The sequence below is a fragment of the Oxyura jamaicensis genome, chromosome 2 (assembly GCF_011077185.1).
Source record: "Oxyura jamaicensis isolate SHBP4307 breed ruddy duck chromosome 2, BPBGC_Ojam_1.0, whole genome shotgun sequence".
NCBI lineage: Eukaryota > Metazoa > Chordata > Aves > Anseriformes > Anatidae > Oxyura > Oxyura jamaicensis.
Genome location: NC_048894.1, coordinates 133,588,918 through 133,609,963, shown reverse-complemented (window position 1 = coordinate 133,609,963; position 21,046 = coordinate 133,588,918). Strand labels below are relative to the sequence as shown.

At 38.2% G+C, this 21,046-nt stretch overlaps 1 protein-coding gene across 3 annotated transcripts in view; it reads left to right on the top strand.

Moving 5' to 3' along the window:
* Positions 1 to 21,046, top strand: part of RUNX1T1 (RUNX1 partner transcriptional co-repressor 1) — a 112,962-nt gene that overhangs the window by 14,909 nt on the left and 77,007 nt on the right. Inside the window, exon 2 of one of the 3 annotated variants that reach the window (XM_035317164.1) lies at positions 4,258 to 4,430. The exons of 1 other annotated variant lie outside the window; for it this stretch is intronic. In XM_035317164.1, the coding sequence (XP_035173055.1) occupies positions 4,343 to 4,430 (88 nt within the window). In that variant the 5' untranslated portion in view covers positions 4,258 to 4,342. Of the gene's footprint in view, positions 1 to 4,257; positions 4,431 to 19,152; positions 19,345 to 21,046 lie in introns of those variants that run through there. One more of the 3 variants, XM_035317166.1, reaches the window with a different exon arrangement.

Below are 21,046 nucleotides of genomic sequence, written 5' to 3'. Positions count from 1 at the left end.
GAGAAACCAACCTCTGGATATAATTGGTTCTCTCTTCTCTTGTCCTCTAGGGACAGTCTCTCACAGATGAAATTAGATGAGGAAAAAAGACACAGGCACACACATACTCACACATGACATGAAGCAAAGAGTTTGCAGGATCTCTCTGTTTTGTCACATGGACAAAAAAAACATGTCTCTGTTTTACTGCTGAAAGATTTGGCTCCATTTTTAGAACTCTACACAGATGATGATTATGGTATCAGAAAAACATGCATATTAGAATATATATATATTGGCCTAAATTTGTTGTTAATCTATGCTTGTTTAGAAGTAAGACAAGCATATCCGATCCATATTACTTTAATTGTTGAATTCTGCCCTATCTATAGATAGTACAGTCTCAGAAATTTAAAGCTAAATGGCAGAGTAGACTGGATGGTTTAAAAAATCTAAATTCCTGTTGCAGTGGTAGAATCAAAGTGTTTTAATCAGCTGGTTCACTAGTTGTTAACACCGGAGAAAAAAGTGTGCAGCAAGTAGTTCACTTCAAATCTCCCCTAGAATATAGGTATTCAATCGAGAAAACACATTTACAGGAATTTCAGCACAATTAGTCTGATGGACACCCGTGATGAGCCATTGCTGAGAGCCTTGTGATAGGGTACTTAGGAGAGTCTCACCTCATACTGCCAGTATCTAAAATGGGGCAATGGTGAATGGTGTTAAAGGCTCCAAGAGAGAGGAGTCTACTTAGCATGAGCCTATCTAAGGCTTTTGTCTCCCTGCCCGTGGAAGAGTTACCAAGTCATTGCAGTTTATGCTAGTTAACTGTTGCATTAGTTATGATTAAAATAAATTTGTGACAGCTTTGGGTTGTCTCAGTAAGATCAGTTGTGACCTGTGACAGTTCAGCCAGCACTGCATAAAGAGCTGTGGTGTTCTTGGGTGGAGCAGGGACCTCCAGGAGGGTCAGAGATCATCAGAAGATGACCAACCACTGCTGCTTTGCTGCTTCCTGAAAGCCTGGAGTCCCATCATCTGAGTGCTTTTTCTTTCTTCACTTTTATTTCCAAGCATAAGGTTTATATATATATATATACATACATACATACATATATATATATAATATGTATATAAATATATATATTTCAGTTTACTACTACTATAGCATTTCCATCTCCAAAAGCTGAACAGAATGGTTACCAGCAATGCAAATGGGCAGGAAGTTATCTTCGTCCACCTTGCTTGCTAGAATGCAAGCTGTGTTTCAGCTGCCTGGTGTAAATATGTTGCTGGAGTGTGCTGTGGTTCTTTTTTGCCACTGACACCATGAGCCATATGGGTGGAAGACATTCACTATTGACTTCCAGTAGTTAGAATAAGGCCTGGAGTAAACTGAAAGTTTTGAACTGATGACTTTTTAGGTTTTATAAAGGAGTAGGGAGTTTCTTTCTTGCAGAACTCCACTTCTGATTTGCAGAACATGAGTGCAATGGTATGCTTTTAGCACTGTATTTCTGAAGAACCACATATTAAGGGAAAAAACTTAACCAGAGAAGGGCTTAGGTGATGAAGGGATTTCTGGCAGTAACGAAGCGCAATAATGGTTGATTTCTTTTGAGGCTGATTCTGATATTTGTAGTCTTTACAACCTATTAATTCCTTGAAAGATAAGCTGATACAAAAATGATTTGCCAGGGCCAATGGCTCTTCTTAAAATCTTGGCTCAGGTTATATCCCCCCTTCTCTCCATACATAAGATAAAAGCACTGTGAATATGAGGTTAACTGAATTCAAATTGTAGACTCTCTCGAGTTATTGCATTCCTTAGAAAATAAATACATTTCTCATATGGTTGAGATTGATCAAAAAAGTATTCTGTATGCCAGTGATTACATTCCCATCTGTGATTAAGGTTTTCTGTCTGCATCTGGTTTTCACATTATATTTCTGTAACAAGAATCCTTTATATGGCAGAGTTCACTCTCTGTATTTTCTATTAGCTGCAGCTTGAACTACTGCACGGATCGCAGATTTACACATGTGGTTTTCATTACTTCATACCATTGAGAAAAAGTAATATTTGTTTGGGAAAGTATGTTTTTCAAAATTTCCATGGTAATACAACATGTTGATCCTTTTTTATAACACTCTTGTAAGACTACAAATTGTTTGAGGCATTCTACTTTCAGTGAAGTTCAGACTTTAGATGATTTTGCATGTACATTCCAGCAACAACAACAGTTTACAAATCAGGAGGTAAAAATGCATTTAAAAGAGCAGATTACTGTTGAATGGGTATGGCAGAATGCATCCATCACTTTGGAAATATGTGGCATATAGAGAAAGTGAATCTGGAGCTGAAACAAAGGAAGATTAGTAAGTTAAAAGTGATGTCTCCATTGTAAAGTGGACCACAGATGGGTACACATCTAATTTTTTTTTTTTTTTTTTGAGTAAGAACTTATTTTTGTACAGCAAGAGATTTAAAAATCTTTTACCAGCCATGAAAAGGAGTATGCTATTCAGTAGACAGAAACAGTGAATTGTTATATGTTACATAATTTAACATATTTGATCACAATTATTTCTGGTGGCCAAATTAGCAAAGGTTAACAAAACATGAATACATCTTTACAGATGGCTGCTGTGTGTAATTCTGAATCCAAAATATGATGTTAATTTAATGTTCCACTGTAAATCCATATTTCAAGCAGATTGTGCTATCGTCACTCAGTAGAAAGCCTAATGTTTAAATGATCTCAGTGAAATTAATAGGGCCACTTGGTCAGTGAGGTATTTTTCAGTTTTGCTAGTGGCATGAGTTTATGGCCATAAAAATCAGATTAAACAATAACAACAATTTAGGGAATGTTGTATGCATTTATGGAAATGTATTGTATTATGCAAAAGTCTGAAGATTTGGAAAATACAGAATTCATGATAAGGCACAACTGTAGGGCAGTTTTTAATGCCTGCATATATACATGATGACAACTACAGAATTAAAAAAAAAAAAAAAAAAAAAAAAAAAAGGTAGTTATTGCACCCAAGTGGGGGTGTCCTCATTATATTTTGGAGATTATTTCCCAAATGCCAAAGGTGATGGTGTCATATAGAAAGCTTAACAGTTGCCAAATGCTGGGTACAGTCCTGCAGTCTCTGCACGCCTCTTGGTTTTGCTGAAATCAATAGAACTTTGGTTCTGACCAGGGCTGCAGAGAAACATCTGAGAATGACCACGATAAAGAAAACAGGACTTTGCAGTGAAGTCCTTTGTTCTCTAACCTTAACTTTAGCTTGGGAAGGTTTGTTTTGGTTTGAGGAGGGTCCTTTTTTGTGGGGAGGATTGTGATTTCTAGCATCAGTATAAATGTGGTCTTTTGAAAACACCCTCGGGCGATACATTTTTTGCAGCATGATCTAGTCCAAGAGACAGCCTGGGCTGGGTTCTCAGTTAGATGCATGCAGCTGTGGCCAGATCCTTGTGCATGCTTAACTTCATGTCCTGAAATACCTGAATAGTGGATGCAGATTGAAGCATGTATATAACTATGTGTGCCTGGCTCTGAAAACCTTTCTGCCTTGACATAATTATGAATCCCTGAAAAGCATATTAATGTCTTGGAAAAGCTGACAGTGCTGTAATATAGACTCATGCTAATGATGAAGTATTTGTGTAACCCAAATAAACAGGTTTTGTAGGTGTTGAAGTGGGAGAGAAATTGCCTTTACAAAAGTGGGAGGGTGATTTGTAAATATATTGATACCTTTTTGATCTGTCTTTGTTTAAATATGTTTACTGTTATGACTTACAAATTAGTATAGTGTTGTGTAATTGCAAGGTCTCTATTTTTAGTAATCGTGTTCATTTTATAAATGATTCTCTAGAGCTTTTTTTTAACCAGGTAAAGTATATAATATTTTATATCATATGAATGTGTTTAAAACCAATCATTTTTACAGAATTAGTTAATAGGTGTTTTCATGGTAGAATACAGGCTGCCCTTACTCTGTTGCCCTTTATATGTCAACTATTTTAAATGGGCAACTTATGAAACAGCCTTTGTCGAAGGATTAATACAAAGTACTGCCTTATATTAACTAAGAAAATGTGGTTAATTGATTTAGAATGATACCATTTCTGTCTTCCCTTTTTATTTAAAAAACTGCTATTATCATGCAAATGAAGGGGTGTGGTACTTCAAACTGGCTGTGATATGTGCTTTTTTTTTTCTTTTTCTTTTTCTTTTTTTCATTTGTTGTTGTCAATAGAAAAGATTGATCTCTGAGCTGGTGAACATAATATCTGTCCCAGTCAGAAAAGGAAAGAGGAAATTAGCAGAGCGATTGGTGGAGAATGATATCTGTCAAAAGAAACACTTGGAGAGCACTGAGTTTAGTGATAGGTGACTGCCGGAAAAAAGGGAACTTTGAATTTTGTCAAGGTAAGGAACAGAAAAATATTTAATTTTGTAATGTGCATACCTGTTAGAAATTATTTTTAATGACTGTACCTTGCCTTGTAAACTGTAATTTAAACAGAAATCTTTGCCTTTAGCCTCCAAAGTCTGCCTAAATCAATCAAAATGTTGTCGTCAGTTTAATATCACTGAAAGAGCACAGCAATAACAATATAATTTCTCATTGATGACTTTCCTAAAATCTCATTTATTTTGTAAATACACATATGTAAAAATTTTAACTATGTTTATTGTATTTTTGATTCCATAGGTGCTTTTTATTTGGCATATAAATATTACTTGGCTGGGCTGTAAAAATCATAAAGTTCATTTTACTGCACTGTGAATTGGAACAGTATTTGCAACCAGGTTAAGGGAAAATTTTAATCATGTTGGCAAAATGGTTGTGTTTGTTATTCAGAGAAGGCCTCTGGTAAACTCATTGCATTGGGAATCTGTGATAAATTTAGTTGAGATGATATTGAGGATTAATACATCAGTTTCTTATGTGCAAAGATTTTTACCATAGTTGAAAAGTAAATCTGTTATGGCAGAACAAAACTTCTCCTTAACTTAAGACTGTCATTCCTGTCTGTACTGGAACTACATTTTTTCTCCTAAAATGGTGTGTCTAGATAGCAAGAAACTACTGAACTGATCTTCAGTGCTTTCCAACACTCTTGATACTTTCTTTTTCAGTGTTGGCCCAGTTTGCCTCTGACACAGTTTTGATAGAGTATGATATCAAAATAAAACAATCAAGAAGCCTGAGTTCTCTAAGCTCTGCTCCGGTTTGTTTTAAAGGCAACTCAAGCCTGACTGTAAGTCCCTCTTCTCTCCGCCCTGCTTGGGGTCCCACAGTGCTGTGTGGGTGCGGTGTTGCAAGAAGATGTAGCGCAGCTCGGGGTGCTGGCAGGAGGCCCTGCCCATAGCTGCAAGGCATGACTCTGGAGCTGAGGCACTGCACACTTCTGTGGATGTACTTAAAAAAAATAAATCATATTAAAAATAAATTTGCATTCCATAATGAGTTCCTAGCTTATTTTAAAACAAGTCAGTGCATCTCTGTGATCTTGCTATACAGGGAGTGTGAAAAAGAATGAGTATTCTTTGCAGAGGTTCTTGTTGCATTTCTATTTTGCTGATTTGACAGTGTATAGCTTCTGACTGATTTTCCTCCTTGCTTCTATCTACAGTCTATTTTTCAAAGTGCAAGTGTATCCCATATGGGTAGTTGTTGATTAGTTTCTTTTGCAGTGTGGATCTTCATGAAGGATTTCAAATATAAATAAATGTAAAAGTAAATATTTCATGCCTGAAGCATGCAGTGCTGGCATACTAATGGGATGTTTATTGTGGTTTATTGCTGTCAGAGCATGTGCAAGATAATGGAAATTTTCTACAACTTAGGAGAAAGGCATGTTTTCTAATATTGATCATTTTTATTAGAAAGAAGGAATGAATATGACTGAAATTCACTTCATCATTATAAAGCCCAAATGATCTTGCATTGTACTAGAGAAATATTCATAAATGGGAGTAAACAGCATGTTACCTGTCCTGTTAACCATGTAGCAGGTCAAGCTGCCTGTATCAGTTGAGTGCAGGCACATCTTCATCATTTTTAAGTTACTGTATACTAAACAATTCCCTTCCCTGTGCAGTCCTATCAGTGTAGCTTTATACCAAAAAAAAGCATATCCTCTTTGTAGCACAACTTACAGAGTTAACCATATTGTATGATTTTCACCTTGGTGATGAAGATGATCCAAAACTGCTTTGTAGCTATTCTATAAAAGAGATGGTGATGTGTGGTGGTAAGCAATTGTTAGATCCTCGGGCATTCCCATTTTGAGATTTATTTGGAATGAGGTGGCTGAGTAAGGTACCTAAATCTGGATGTATGTGTTTGTCACACATTCAAGAATTTTAGTCTTAAATGGCCAAGAAGCTCCACGCTGAAATTTGGATGAGTGACTCGAGAGATGTGCCCAACACTCTTATATATATCTTTTGAAATCCAATGAAAAGCTTCTGTTCTGTTACCCCAGACAGCTTTGCCCTATATATTATAGCAACTTTCAGCCCACTTCCATGGATGGGTTGGCAGACAACTCCTTTTCAAATGACATGGTGAAGGATTTAGGTTTCATTAAAAGCAGAGGTAGGTCAGAGCTGAATAATTGTTCTCACAGAAATGCCTGAAGTCATCTTCATTTAATATGGACTTTGTTGTGCCCAAGAACATTTGACTTACTATTTGAAACCAGAATAGAATAAAAGGCAAGATAAAAGGTGGTTGAACCTATTCCTTCCTTGAAGCATTAGGCTACCTATGCTTCCATGTTCCCTTTCATGTATCCTCACCCATGTTTTGCTATTGCAATGTCTTCTTTCCGTGGTTTCTCTCTCTCTTTTTTTTTTTTTTTTTTTAAATAAAATTATACCAATTGTTTGCTTACTTACACATCTTAAGGAGTACAACTGAAGTAATAACCCCCCCTTCTAACACAGAACAGATGCAAAAGGGTTCTTGGGGACGAGTGCATTATAGACACAGGATTGTCATTACCCAGCTCACAATCAGATTTTCATCTGTTCATGTGGCGCACACCTGTGGCTGGCTGGTATTGCTCTTGATTGGAGTGAGAGATCTTAATGAAAAACAAAGCTCGGATGACAAGAAGTGACTCCACGGCGCACATGGGTTACTTCACACATCGTAAGAAAGTGAAATTCTAAGTCTGCTGAGCTTGAGGTGAGGGAGGCAGTGCAAGAGACTCTGTGAAGACAACCAGGGCCCTGCTTATTGCTATCTTGCAAATAATGTGTTTTTCTCAGTAGGTCAGGTTGATTTGGAACAGTTGAGAGTGGTGGCCGTTTTCTTCAGAAAATTCTTTGAGCCAGTAAGAACATACTGGGCAGGGATCCAGCTTCTGAAGCACAAAGAAAATAACCTATAATCTATATAAAATGCTGGCGGATGGGGAAGGGAGGAAATTTAGAGAGAATAACTGAGTTTGAGAACAGCTATGTTAAAAGCAGAGTATAAAAGTTTGTGTATGACATTTGTATTTATTTTAATGTGAAAAATACAATCTTTGAGATGAACAGACTGCAAACTTCATAATAGGATGTATTTATTAGTAAACTGAGACAAAGCACTTCAGCTGAAGTTCCCTTTTCAAAGTGAATTTCTGAGTTTGCAGAGTTTGGTTTCCCTTTTTATCCCTCTTGGTGATGTGCTGCAGCTCTGATAACATTAATGGGCTTTGCCCCACATGGAGCATCAAGTGTATTGTACCACTGCTCACTGATCCCAGGTCAGTGTGATGCGTGAAATCAATTTATTTGAATCTCTTTGCCTGTATAGGAATTTGGCTGCGTGCCAGTTGTTTTCATTTAATGTTCTTTGTGTTGAACACAGACAAGCAGGCATGCTTTTGTGCTCCTCTTTCTTTTGGTCTCTCTCTCACAGCCAATATCTGTTCTGTGGGTTTTCAGAAGAAGTAAGAATATGTTACCTTTTTAAAATCATTTTGCTTAAAAAGTATTTAAAGAGCATAGAAACTAGGTCAGCCAGGGAGCAGGGCTGTAGGGCTTTCACAGAACATAGGTAGTAACACCTGCCTTCTTCTGTTTCTTAAATTTTGGAAAAAAATAGAGTTTATTTCTCTAATAACCAATTCTATGATTTAAATCATCTGGTCAAACAAAGACTCTCCAATGATGCTTAAAACAGAATATTTTGTAAAGAAGTGAACATCCGACGATCGGTTGGATGAATCAGAAAGGCTTTTCAGAATCTTCTTCATTTTGAGTAATGACCTCAATGTAAGCATTAATTTGGGAATCCCTTGTCTCATCCTGCACCCCTGCCTGCCCATTCCCCCTCCCCCAATTAGCTTACTGTTGGAATGGCTGCCAAAAAACGGCTATCAGAAAGTAACCATTCCTTTCCTTTTTCCTTCTTTGTGTGGGGGAAACGGCAAGGCATGTGGAACAGAGCAAGTAATTTCGCCCTTCTTAAATAGCAAAAGCAGTAGACAGCAGCAGCATATAATTCCAGGCGGATTTGTTTTAGAGTTTGGCATTGGGAGAGATGGAGAGCGAGAGTAGAGGACTCTGTTGATGCTCCAGGCAGTTCTTGCGGAAGTTGATATGCAGAAGCATGGAGCCGCGGCGCAGGGGTCAGACTCGTACACATCAGCCCCGTTTCCTTGTTTAATTACCTGAAGAGCAAAACATCCAGGCTGAGAGTGTGTGAAAATCCAGTATCTCGAGCAGCAGTTTGCCGCTCTGACATCCTGCAAGGCCAGCCCTGTCTGTCCGCAAACGTCAGGGCTGGTTCCTGACAGCGGGCTATCTCTGCCGGGCCTGGGTTCCTTCCATTCAGGAGGCATTGTGTGGAAGAGGGTTTGGTCAGGAATTTGAGGTTCCTGCCGGTTCTTCCAGCCCGGACAACGCTATGACAGATAGGCCTGATTTTTTTTTTTTTTTTTTTTTTAAGAATAATAATAATAATAATAAATTGGCTCTTTTTAGTCTTTTCCTTGTAATTCTGGCATTGGTATAATACTGACTGAAACAAAGCAGGTTAACCCTTTCATTTCCGAATCAACATTTTTTCCTTTGGTACTTGAACGTTCTCTTTTCCCTTTCTTAGCCTCTTTTATTTTTAGAGGTAAAATCTTCCAAGGAGCAAGTTCTTTTGGACTTGGGTTTGTGTTATGCTGCAAATAAAACAAACTTTTGAAAATGTGAAAAACTTTTGCAGTTATTGTTAAGGTAATCATACTTGGCATTTTAATTTTCTCATTTTCAGCATGCTTGGCAACATTATTTTTATTCATCCCATGGCATAAAACCAAGCCAGTGTTTATTCTGGCATGGCCTATTAAAACAGCGGTGGCAGCTATCAACACTTCCATTCTTCTTATTCATGCAGTTTTCTTAGGTGTCCAACTTTGTGTTCAGCTTTGAAATATTGGGGTAGAGTGGGTTATAGCCCTTGTTCATAGCTTCTGTGTGTTGAGGTAATTCCCTGAGACTTATGGATCTTTCTCTGGGCAGACCCATGAGCTGGGCTCTGTGAGTCACATTGGCCCGCAGGTAGAAAGTCCTTTTTGTTACAGACGAAAGATACTGAAAGGTAGACAGAAGTATTCCATGAATATATATATCAATTCAAAATTAAAATATAACTTATTGTTTGAATGATAAATAAAGAATATAACTTACTTGGATAATTTTAATTGCCTAGTTTGTAGCACAGAGCTGTAAATAGTTGTACTGGCAGAATTTGGGGTCACAAGGTGCAAGTAGTAGAGGGGGGACACAGGTTAATCTGGCTTTGCAGCTAAAGTCAGTGTAGCATGTGACTGTTGCCTTTTATTTTTGTGGGCAGAAGCTGGTCCAAGAAAGATCTTTGTGGTTATAGGAGTGGAGAAGAGAGAGAGCTGAGAGTTAACTATGCTTTTGTTTTCTTTTGCTCTGAAGGCTTTCAGTCCAGTCTGTAGAGTTATGCCTGTACTTGTGAAGGACTTTTTCACTTGCTGATGGTTTCGTTTACTTTGCAGGTGAGATCAAAATTGGTCAAACAGTAACTTAAATTTTCTCTGCTAGTATTTCATTAGGATTTTGTAATAAAGATTTAAGGGCACACTCTTGCACACAAACATTAACGGCCATTACCAGGAAAGGGTTTATAGGGGACTCCTCATTAAGAGAATATGCCCTTCCGTGGGTATCCGCAGCTGTGAGTAAATGATAGCATAATGGGACCAAAAGAGTCATTATGATCTATTGTGCTACTAATCCTCCATCTAAGCAGGATTTGCAGGGGATGGTGCAACAAAAGAGCTGTTACAGTGTATCAGATCGATAATCGTGATCTAATAAATTCTTAAATATGTACATAATCTTCCTCCTTTTAGAATCTGGTCCCTTTTTCAACATAAACACCTATGCTGCTCTGGTGTAAAGGGGCCTTTAAGTAAAAGTGAATTGCTCAAATATGCTGTTTTAAATCCCTTTATCCTGTCATACTGTAAAGAAGCTATAGTTTAAATAAGAATCGCTTGTATCTATAGGATGAAAAATATGGTCTATGCATTCTGATCAGTGTCATCTTCCTACAGAGTTCATACGTGTATAGAAAATTATGTGTTAGTATAAGAGCATATATGACTTTTTATTAGTACTAATTCCAGTGTGTTACACACCCTTAAATTTTGTAGAGTTCATAACCTAATGAAGTGTCCCTGGCCTAGCCATCCATTGCCCACCACAAACAGCAGTGCATGAACAGTACAGTTCACAGACATATAGTGACAGCAGTAACCATGCTGTCCTTCCCCCCACCCGATGGGTGTCTAGCTTCTCTTGGAAAGTGGCAGAAAATGATGGTCCTTAATGCACAGTTGCCACCTCCAAAATCCCTTAGAGATAATGGTTTTAAATGAGCATTCTGTCTGAATCTGGGAAAAATATTTAGCTTGGGCATCTCTGCGAATCTCTACTGTGACAATCTTGCTTAAGGAAAGTTCTCAATAGTGAGTCCCAAGCTGGTTTGGGCTATATTAAAACTGGCACCTTGCGTCGTGCCCAGGCACTTACTGCTGCTCTTTGCAGATGTTCTCCTAGTGTGAAGTGGTGTAATTTGCTCTTGGTATGAAATTCCACTTCATAATCACCTCTGCATTCTTCTCTTGCTTCCCTTCTGAATGGATACAGCTAAGCACCATGTGGAGTACAACACAATTAGATAAAATGAAATGATATTTAAAGGCCTGTGTTCTTAAAGGCCCCTCCCTGTTCCTAAAGGAACAAAGATTTTGTATTTTGATTTCCCTTAGCTGGTATGGGATTCATCTGGGTCTGACTAAAAGCACAAATCTTCTGTCAGTCCGCTGTGCATCCAGGGAATGCAGTATGCTTTCTCTTCAGATTGCACAACATTTAGTAGATCGTATTTTGTAGTGGAAACTGAGTAGTATGTAGGATGGTCAGGAGATGGCCACAGGCTCAAGAATCAACAGGACCAACATAGGGGTAGGAGTGATGGTAGAGAGACGACGGGATGCTGAGTTGAAAAAGGAGACAAAAATGGGTGGGAAGGTGTAACAAATGAAACAATGGAAAGAAGAAGGAAATTTCTTCAGTGAAAATCAGTACCTTCCCTTTGTCACTCAGAAGCAATAATGCTTTTCCATCATTAAGGGTTAAATGAGTGTGCACTGATTCAGCTGTGTTTCTAGACACTGAACTGCATCGGAGCAGTTAACTTTTGGTGATACTGCTTCCCCATTTTAGCAATTACAGGGTCTGCCAGTGGGTTGTCCTATTATAACTGTGAGAAGACTCATCCATAACCACTTCTGTTAAGACTTAATTTTCTTAATGTAAAAGGTGCCCCCTGCCTTTATGCCATTAGACCTTCTCCTTCATCAGGGAAACTTAAAATATTTGATGAGGAAGTGGCTTTCTCACCTGGTTCTGGAAAGAAAGTAGTTTAAGTGGGGAAATAATGTTTAGCTGTCATAGATCTGCTCAAATATTTATTTATAGTCCTCATTCATTGCACTTTTGAAATTACTCAGTGGTTGACTGATGTACTACTAAAATAAATGTATTAATAGTAAACACCAAACATATTGTACAGAGACACTGCTGTGATGTTACTGGCACTACTATTTATATAAACACACAACAAGACACACAGAATGGCCTGGTTTCCTGCCCATTATAGTGGAGGCCAGCGTAAAGATTTTGCTGTCTGATATAAGACTTAAGCTTTATTTTTAGAATGTTTATCAGCTTGTTTTATAAGCATGTTATCCGTATATTGCTGAATAACTATGCATAAATATACATGTATGTACATATTCAGAATAACAACTTTGTTGAATGATGCTATTTTCTAATTTAACTTTTAAAATAATATTTTACTGAGTAATGCTATTCTCTAATTTCACTTCCTTTGAATGTATCTGATGACTATTGTGGTTTGTAAATCTGTATTGAAAGTGCTCAGCAACAATAGATTCGTATCATTCTTTGAACAAAGCTTTTCTTATAAATGGAGTAAATAAGTACAAACTGATCAATATATGACAAAAGGGTAAGGAAGGGAGGTCAAGAGGTAAGAATGTTTCCATATAAAACACTTTTTTTTTTTTTTTTTCCCCTGTTGAAAATGGCAGTATGAGCATAAATAAATGTTGTGTATTGCTGTGTATTTGCTCCACCTGGTGGATTTTCCTGAAAGTGTTTTTAATCTTTGCTAATAAGGGGAAACTGTCTTTAATTAAATACCAAACATAGCACCAAAAGTAAAGATGGCTTTTTAATTTAGTGTAGCAATAGCATTGCAAAAGGCAGATTTGGGAACATTGAAATTAGATATTTTTTTTTGGCCACACTCGGTCAGTAATCTCCATGAATGTGTCGCATTCCCAAGCAATTACTGGTAACAGTTTACTCTTGGACTCATCTAGAGATTAGTAATTAAAAAGTCCAATGTGGCTCGTGTGGTCCATGGGGCTGTATGTGATCAGGGAAATTGAGGATTTGCCATGTATCCCCCTCAAGCCACCCCACAGACAGCAATCCTTGAGCACCCGTTAAGAAGTAACACTGCTATTGGGAAAAGAGAGTTACTGAAGTGTTAGCGCTGTACATCAGCATAAAATCTGTCTATTATTAACCTAGCTTTGCAAACATTGTTTTCTTTGGAATTCTTAAGGACTTGGTTATGCTTTGATCATCTCATTGTTCTCCTTAGGTTATTTTTTTTCCTTTAGAGTGTAATGGCTCCCTAACAGAAGGTGAAGTTTAGAAAATAGTGTCTCCATATGCAAGGGATTTGGAGACCTTTTTATTGTCTTTAAAAATGTCATTCATAGTCCTCATTAGCATTTATTGTTGCAAGCGTACAAGCAGAAAATGTGAAATTGGTATGTCATGAATAGCTCCACAGAGCTCTAGAGCCCTGAAATTTTGCCTGCAGTGTGGTGTGGGGCAGGCATTGAGAGAAAGCTGTCCAGATGGCTGCCAGCACAGAGCAGAGCTGCAGGTTTTTGTCTCTGGTGCTGAGAGGAGGGAAAGTTCACTGGAGCATACGCTATCACCCCTTGCGTTTTAACAAAACTAACTCGCCATCAGTCAAAATGGGGAGGTGGTGACATTGAAACAAAAGTTTTCAATATAATGTAACAGTCCTTGTCAAATGAATAAAATATGTTTAGTTAGTGTCACAAATATTGACATGTTACAAAGAAAAATGCAAGGCACGAATTTATGGCTAGTGGTAGATCCTCTTTCACACAAATATGCTCTCACATTATCTTCATTATGAAAATCCTATGCATTGAAAATACATTGATTAGAGGTCAAAACTAGGGTTAATATACTGTAGCAGGAGGAGTTTCCCTACCCATGTTAAATGAGCAAACACTCTAAGCTTCAAGTCAAAATGCAACTGAATGCTTGAACACCCCCTCTTTATTTTTTTCCCTTTATTATTATTTTTTTTTAATCTTAAAATATGACCCTGTTTCATCTGGACCAGGTATTATCATCCAGGTATCTCTGGGTCACACCAGCTGTGTTCTTTCTACAGTCAGTGAAATGGCATCTTTAGTATTTCCTTGTGCCCTTTCAGAAAAAATATCCAATAGGTATCATTTTTTTCAAAGTGCATCAGTGACGTTTATGCTTAGATGGTGTGGTAATTTCCTTTGAATACAAACAATGATAAAAATTAACAGTCAATCATAATTTACTTTGCCCACATTGTAGCAAATACCTTTATTAATAAAAATGCAAGGTGAAGCTTGTTTTAGCTCAGATCAAACAAAGGAAATAGACACCACAGCAGGTACATATATATGACAGTGCCCACGTGAGAGTTTTACTAAAATGCACACGTAGAGTAAAACAGCATGCCTTCTTTAAGGACTGAAGCCTGTGTTGGCCATCCTGTTCTGAGTCAATTAATTTTCAGTAGACTTCTCTTAGCATATAATTTTCATTGTTTTAAAACTTAAAATATACCTGAAATGCCACTGGGATTTCTGAAAGCTTTCAACAAGAATTTTTTTTTTTTTTTTTTTTGCCTTCTGATCAAAAAACAATGGACATTCCAGTTTGCCATGCTTGTCCCATTGCCAAGGTTGCTTTTTCTTAACAGATGATTTGAAATCCTTTGTAGAGGACTAATTTCTGATGATATGGCTGAAATAATATGATTTAGTGTTTTATCATCTCCAATGAATTTAGTCCAGTATTCCTTTAGTTATGAGTAGGTGTAACATGATGAACCATTTCTCTTAGACAAGCAAGAATATTTTCTTCCCAGCTTGATAACTACAGCTTTAGGATATTAAGTATTTGTGTAGGTAATCTCAGTTTGTTTCACAGAGGTATGTGTGTTTTAAAGGTCCCATTTGTCTTTTTTTTCCGAAGTCCAGAAAACCTTGCCAATAAGGAAATGCTTAGGGAAATGTTTAGTGTTATCTGGCAAATGTTTTGTGTTGCATGTATTAAGAGCTACTGTTACAGATAAACACATATCTCCTTGGAATATTTGAATTCTGTTTCCAGTGAAGAAATAGAAAAGAAGTTTATAAAGAAGTGTCTTTCTTTAATAGCTTCAACCCTTTTGCGACAGTGCAGTAGAAACAACAGAGGGTAGGTGCAGTGCCACAGAAAAAGTCACGGTCCAGGTAGTGCCAGTGTATCATAGGTAGACTACTGTTGCATAATTGGTAGCCAGAAATTAGCAAGCATCTCTGTAGAGGTGTTACCTTTGCTGTACTTTGGTTTGACAGTCAACTGAAGAAAGTTAAGAAAACATCCAGAAGTAGTCGTCCCCGTCCCCCCCATCAGCTCTACAGCTCACACATTAGGTGGGTTTGCCCTGTCAGTGGGATGCCTTAAGAAAACACTAATAGCTTCCAGCTGGGTGGAAAATCAAAACGTTTGTGGGCTGACAAAACTAGCAGATTTGAATTTGAAAGCCCAGCTAATGCCCCCATTTTTATTTACCACTCGCCCATAAAAGATTATTTTCCAATATGTCAGCCTCATTTGGTGGCCAGTGGTCTGAAAGTGAGAGTGGAACAAGCAAGCGGGGAAATCTGGACATTAGTGAGTCCGCCCTTTCAAGCTGGTGTGCCACTTTGTGGAATGGCCTCTCCTCAGGTTGGGGGGGTCCTAATGACCATTCATCAATGCTCGTTGACTGATCATTGAGTGCCTTCTCATTCAGTTTATCAAGTCTTGCACATAAAAAGTCAGAATAAGCATTATTCAGCTTTGTTAAAGCCAACTAGGAGTAAAATGCTCCATTTGAACCCATTTTGCCCTTGGTTTTTCACTTTGTTAATGCAGTCCTGCTTAAATGAGTGCTTTTATTGGGTCGGTTAGAATATCTGAAACTATTAATTCTCTTGTATTGAATAGCTGGTGGCAGGCCAGAGCAGATGGGGTAGAAAACTATTTGGTTGGGTGTATTGCTTTCAATTAGGATCAATGAGGTTTCAGCTCCTTTGAATTAACTCACTTAATACCCACTGTGTGAAGTCACAATGTATCACAACAGTCTGCTCTAAGTCGAGCGGGAAGTTGAGAAGTCCTACAGAAAAGCTTTGAGTTAAATTCTTCCTTCACTGTTAATAGAGACCTTTCATTAACTACAGATGCATTTCAGTGGACTTCCAGTCCCTGTTATTAAGCTAGGTTTAAGCAAAAGGCAGTCTCTATACTTTTAAACGGTGATCATTTGGAATTTCTCTTTTCCATCAAAGCAGTGTAATAGCACCTTTGTATCACCCAGTGCCTAAAAATCATTCTTTTGGGGGGCAAATATATGAACGTGGAGACTTCTGCCTACTTTTACTTATTTCCAAAATTAAAGTCATTGAGGATTGTTTAAAATGATTTTGTCAAGCCTTTTGAATGATTGACAAAGGAGCTGATTCCCACTCAGCCACCCAGGAAGGTGTAATGTAATGTGCAGTGTAAAGGAGCTGCCTGAAGGTTATCTTCTGGATTTTTTAGTCTCTATGTATCCCTTTCATTTTGGTATTACACATAATACCAACTCTTGTGGTACAGCAGATTTGTTCATATGTTAAAAGCACTACGCTTCCTTTCCCCGGGATGATGGAAGCGGAGAATAAAACTGTTTTACAGAATGGACTGTCCATCCTCTCTTGGCCTGCTAAAATTTCAGGACTTGCACAAAAACTGTTAAAGCAATCTTCAAGTGACTGCTATAAAAAAGGGGGTGGGGTGGGGAGAGAGAATAAATATCCACAGATATTTATTCAGGGAGGACTGCCAAATGGGTTGCAGCCTGCCTCAGTGTATTAAATAATGAGAGGGAAAAACTATTCATGCAGCTGGCTGCTTGAGAAAATGCTGAAGTAGTCTCAGATGCACAAGCATTCTGTGAGCCCCTTCCACCAGCAGACTTCTAGGTGAGAATCTCCAGGGATCCAGGTTTTGTTGACGTGGATCAATTTAAATGGCAATTACTGTAGTCAGATAACAGCTTAAAAAGGCTTTTTACACACAGAAAAGATGCATAATCACACAGCATATGGAAGTTCAATTTCATGAGCTGTGGTCTGTGGATTTACATTGTACTGATATTAAGACCTACTTTTAAGAGTGAATATTGTTCGGTTTTATTAAAATGCGTCATACCTTTGACACGTTACTTTCTGCTCTAAAGCTGATTCAGGCTGCATCTATGTTGATGAAAGGTTGCATTTCCAACTGTGAAAATGTTTTTCCTTTCATGTAGAGTATGGCATTAAAAAAAGAAAAACAACACAGCAAATACAATACTAACTGACTGGTTTTAAATAGTGCGTCAAATAATAAAACAAAAAGAATGCTAAATTCTTTCAAGGCCTTGGCGGCACAGACTTTGATTGCTATTCTCTCTATTTGCTCCCTCATGAAAGCATTCTGCCATGGAAATGTTTTCATGTTGCGGTGTTTCTCTTCAGCTGTCCGACACGAAGATCCATTATACAGCACTTCATTACAGAAGATATCTGATCAAGATGAAGAAAAGACCTGCCTCAAGTGGAGGTACTTGTTAGCACTGGAATATTTACTGGGGGGAGTGGAGCTGCTTGTTTGCTTCCCTGAACCCCCTGAATTTACCAGTCCTGTGGAGTCTCTTTAATCAAAGATTAAGGGTGGCACTTGGATAGCGTTAGCAAGTTATTGTGGAAATATCACTAAATTAAGCGACTCATTAGTTTCAGGTCAGAAATATTCAGGAGTCCAGGCCGGATATTAGAGGTGTTGTTACTTTTGCTTAATTTTACACGTGTGTTCTTTCCTAAGTAGATCTTTATCAGGCTCTGTGGTAGCTAGCGGAAGGGAAAAGAAGGCCTGGAAGCAGGGTTATTTCTGCATATTAGAGGTAGAAGATGGCATAACACAAAATCAAGGGATGCGTAAATAAGTACAAAAGGATGAGTCTTATGTTGACAAGAATGCAGCTTCTGAAGATCTGAATGTGAATCACTGGTTTCCTGTATGGGTTTAAAGATATACTGAGAAGGCAGAGTTGAACCAGAATGTGCGAGCTGATTGCTCGAGAAATGTTGGTTCCTAAAACAGAGAAGGTTTTGCAAGTGCTGAATTGAAGGGGAGTTTTAAAAAGAAGATATTTTTCCCTGTGCCTGGAATTCTGTGCAAGGCTATACGTGCTACAGAAGGCATGCGAGTCAGGCGTATGTTTCTCCTAAGAGCCAAAGATGTTTTACAAAGGACTAAAGAGGGACTGCTGAGAAGAAAATAGCCAGCTTTAGATAAAGCACTATAACAAAGACTTGTAGTTTTATGTATCATGGTGTCCATTAAAGCTTAATAGGGAAGAGTGCATTGAACCTAGCCAGGCATACGTTATTCATGTGAAGGATAAACATTTAAGGGGTGTGCAAAATCAGAAACTGGGAGGACATGATTGTTTAGCTTTTGAAAAAGCTTTACAGGGAAGATTTTGTTTTCATCCCCCATGGATCACCATGCAAGGTAAAGGAGAGTAAGCTGCAAATGTTTGGAACATATCAATGCAGGAATCCCAGGGGGTTAAAAGCACTATAGTAAAATAAAAGTGGTCTGCTTTCTAAGTGTGTTCTATTTTACACATACTACTGAGCATCTGAGAAAGGGAGTGATTTGATAGTCTGTTCACTATAGTAAAATAGCATAATAATGAAAAAAGTGTGGGGAGGGGGGAGAAAGGAGGGGGGACCCTCCAGTCTATGGCCATGCAGCTTTTGAATTTCCAGCTAAATAAACAAACGTAGTCCTATGGAGTACAAAATGATGGCTGTTAAAATAAAGAATGAATTTGTTTCCACTTTTGGAGGAGAGCTGATTTGAAGCGATGCTTTTCTCTAATTGTCTTCAGCAAGAGAAAGGGTTAACTTTTAAAGAAAAATGAATAATTCAGTGTTTAGCTTATCACTCTGCGTTTTACTTTCTATTCTTCGGTCATCTGGAACTTGGTGTGAAAGGTAGAGTAAAAGGAGTCAGCTGAGGGGAGCCGGGGTTGTGATAATTTGCACACACATCCCTGTCATTGTTCTGCCTGAAGAGACAGGGCTGGGTTCAAGGCCACATGTGCTCCTGTCATCATTCACATTTCTGCTCCAAGTGCAATACAGAGTGTCAGCTCTCCATCTGTCTTTGCCTGGCAAACGCACGCGCCCAGCATCCTGCCTCCAGCTACGCTGCCACAGCCAGCTCCGATGGCCCTCCTCGCTTCTCCCTGCTCATTCCAGAACAGGAGGCACTGAGCCCTAAATAAGCTTGCTTTTAGGAGAGAGCCATTTACAGTGTGGTATATTTTATCCAAGGATGCCTGGTGAGTTAAAATTATCGCAGCTCTTTTGCTTGTAAATGAGGAAACGCTAATTGTTTTTTTTTTTTTTTTTTTTTTTTTTTTAATATAGATGGTGATTTGCAAGCTGATACGGGGACGGAGTGCTTGTGGATGCTAATTCTGTTGTGTATGTGTTTGGGGGAGGGGAATTTGTGCAAGGAAACTGCCAAAGATGCTACTTGCAGCAGGACTGGATGTTTCAATGCAAAGGGATAGAAATAGCAGAAAGTCACCGTGTCTGTGGGTGCAGGTCTCTGCTCGGGTGTTATTTTAGCGGAGAGAAAGACAGCTTTGGTCTGGCTTTCATGACTGTCAGCTGTACCTTGAATCTGCAAACATTTTATCGATGGAGATCATTTGCAGCGTTCAGCGATCAGCTGAAATGATCTCTTTCAAAAGCTGTTTATGTTGGAGAAATGAAGAAGATTTATAAAACAAATTATTGCAGCATTGTCCTAAATCGCAGCACTTAACTGTCACTGGGCAGATCACTGAAATATGTTAATACAAAATAAAACAATGAAAAAAATCTGCTGAATTAGAGAAATTGCTGCAGAGCTGGAAATTTTAATAGGTTGGTTTCCTCAGGAAAATATTTTCCTTGGATCTTAAGATCACTTGTCTAATTGATAAGTGCTATTGCCAATGAAAGCATTGCTTCTCTGCAGGGTGATTTGTCTGAGGGGTTTTTTTTTGAGATGCTTGACCACGATGGAGCGGATTGAATTTGGTGTGTTTTGTTTGTTTTCTCTTTCGGTAAGGACTGAACAGAGCCATGTGCCTGATTATAACAGCCTGTGTCTCGATAAAAAAAGACAGGGCTCGAGATCCTACAGCTGGCTGGTTCTTGTGGATTATTTGGGTAGGACAGGCAGAAGAGGCTATGCTTGATCACAGGGAGTCTGTACACCTCGCAGATGGTGTTTTGAAACAGTATCTGCCAGTTTGCTGCAACCACAGTTGCATGTAGGTATTGCCAGTTGTTTGAGGAATGTTTTCCTTTTAGGATTTTTCTACATGGTCATACCCTACTGCTGGTATGTTTGCTGATCCTTTGGTTGGAACAAGAAAGTGGGCTCTGTTTGCTCTTAAGCACAAGGCTAAGAGGATTTATATGGTTGAAATATGGGCAAATTAATTTGCATAGATAACAACTGAGGACTATGAAAGGTCATTTTAACCCTTTAAATTTAAAATTTGATTTGCATGCATTATATTCCCGGGAATGTGGTCTTCATTAGAAATATCATGGTAATTCATTAATTTGGAAAACTGCATTCTGCATAATGTGGATCCACTGACGTTTTTCTTGTATTTGTATGAAACTATTCTTCTTGTGCGGTTTACTAAGTCTGCATTTTATTAAGATATTTGAATATACTGAAATGACACAGCCCTTTCAGTTTTGATCCTTGTGTGTTTTATTTGGGGATATTAGCAAACAGTATTGGAATGCCTAGAGTGGAGGTTTTTGAAAACCTATTAAGCCTTTGGCATTTAAATTACTTAATCTACCTGCTGGTTAAAATTTCATGCATCTTTAATCAAAATGGCACGCGCCATACTTGAGTATGTATACCCTTATCGATACTCGTTAAGCTTTACCATTAAATAGATGTTTAATTTCCAGCATTCTCTTAAAGCAGTAGCAAGCAAGAAGTGTGTTTTAATGTCAGCTCTGAGT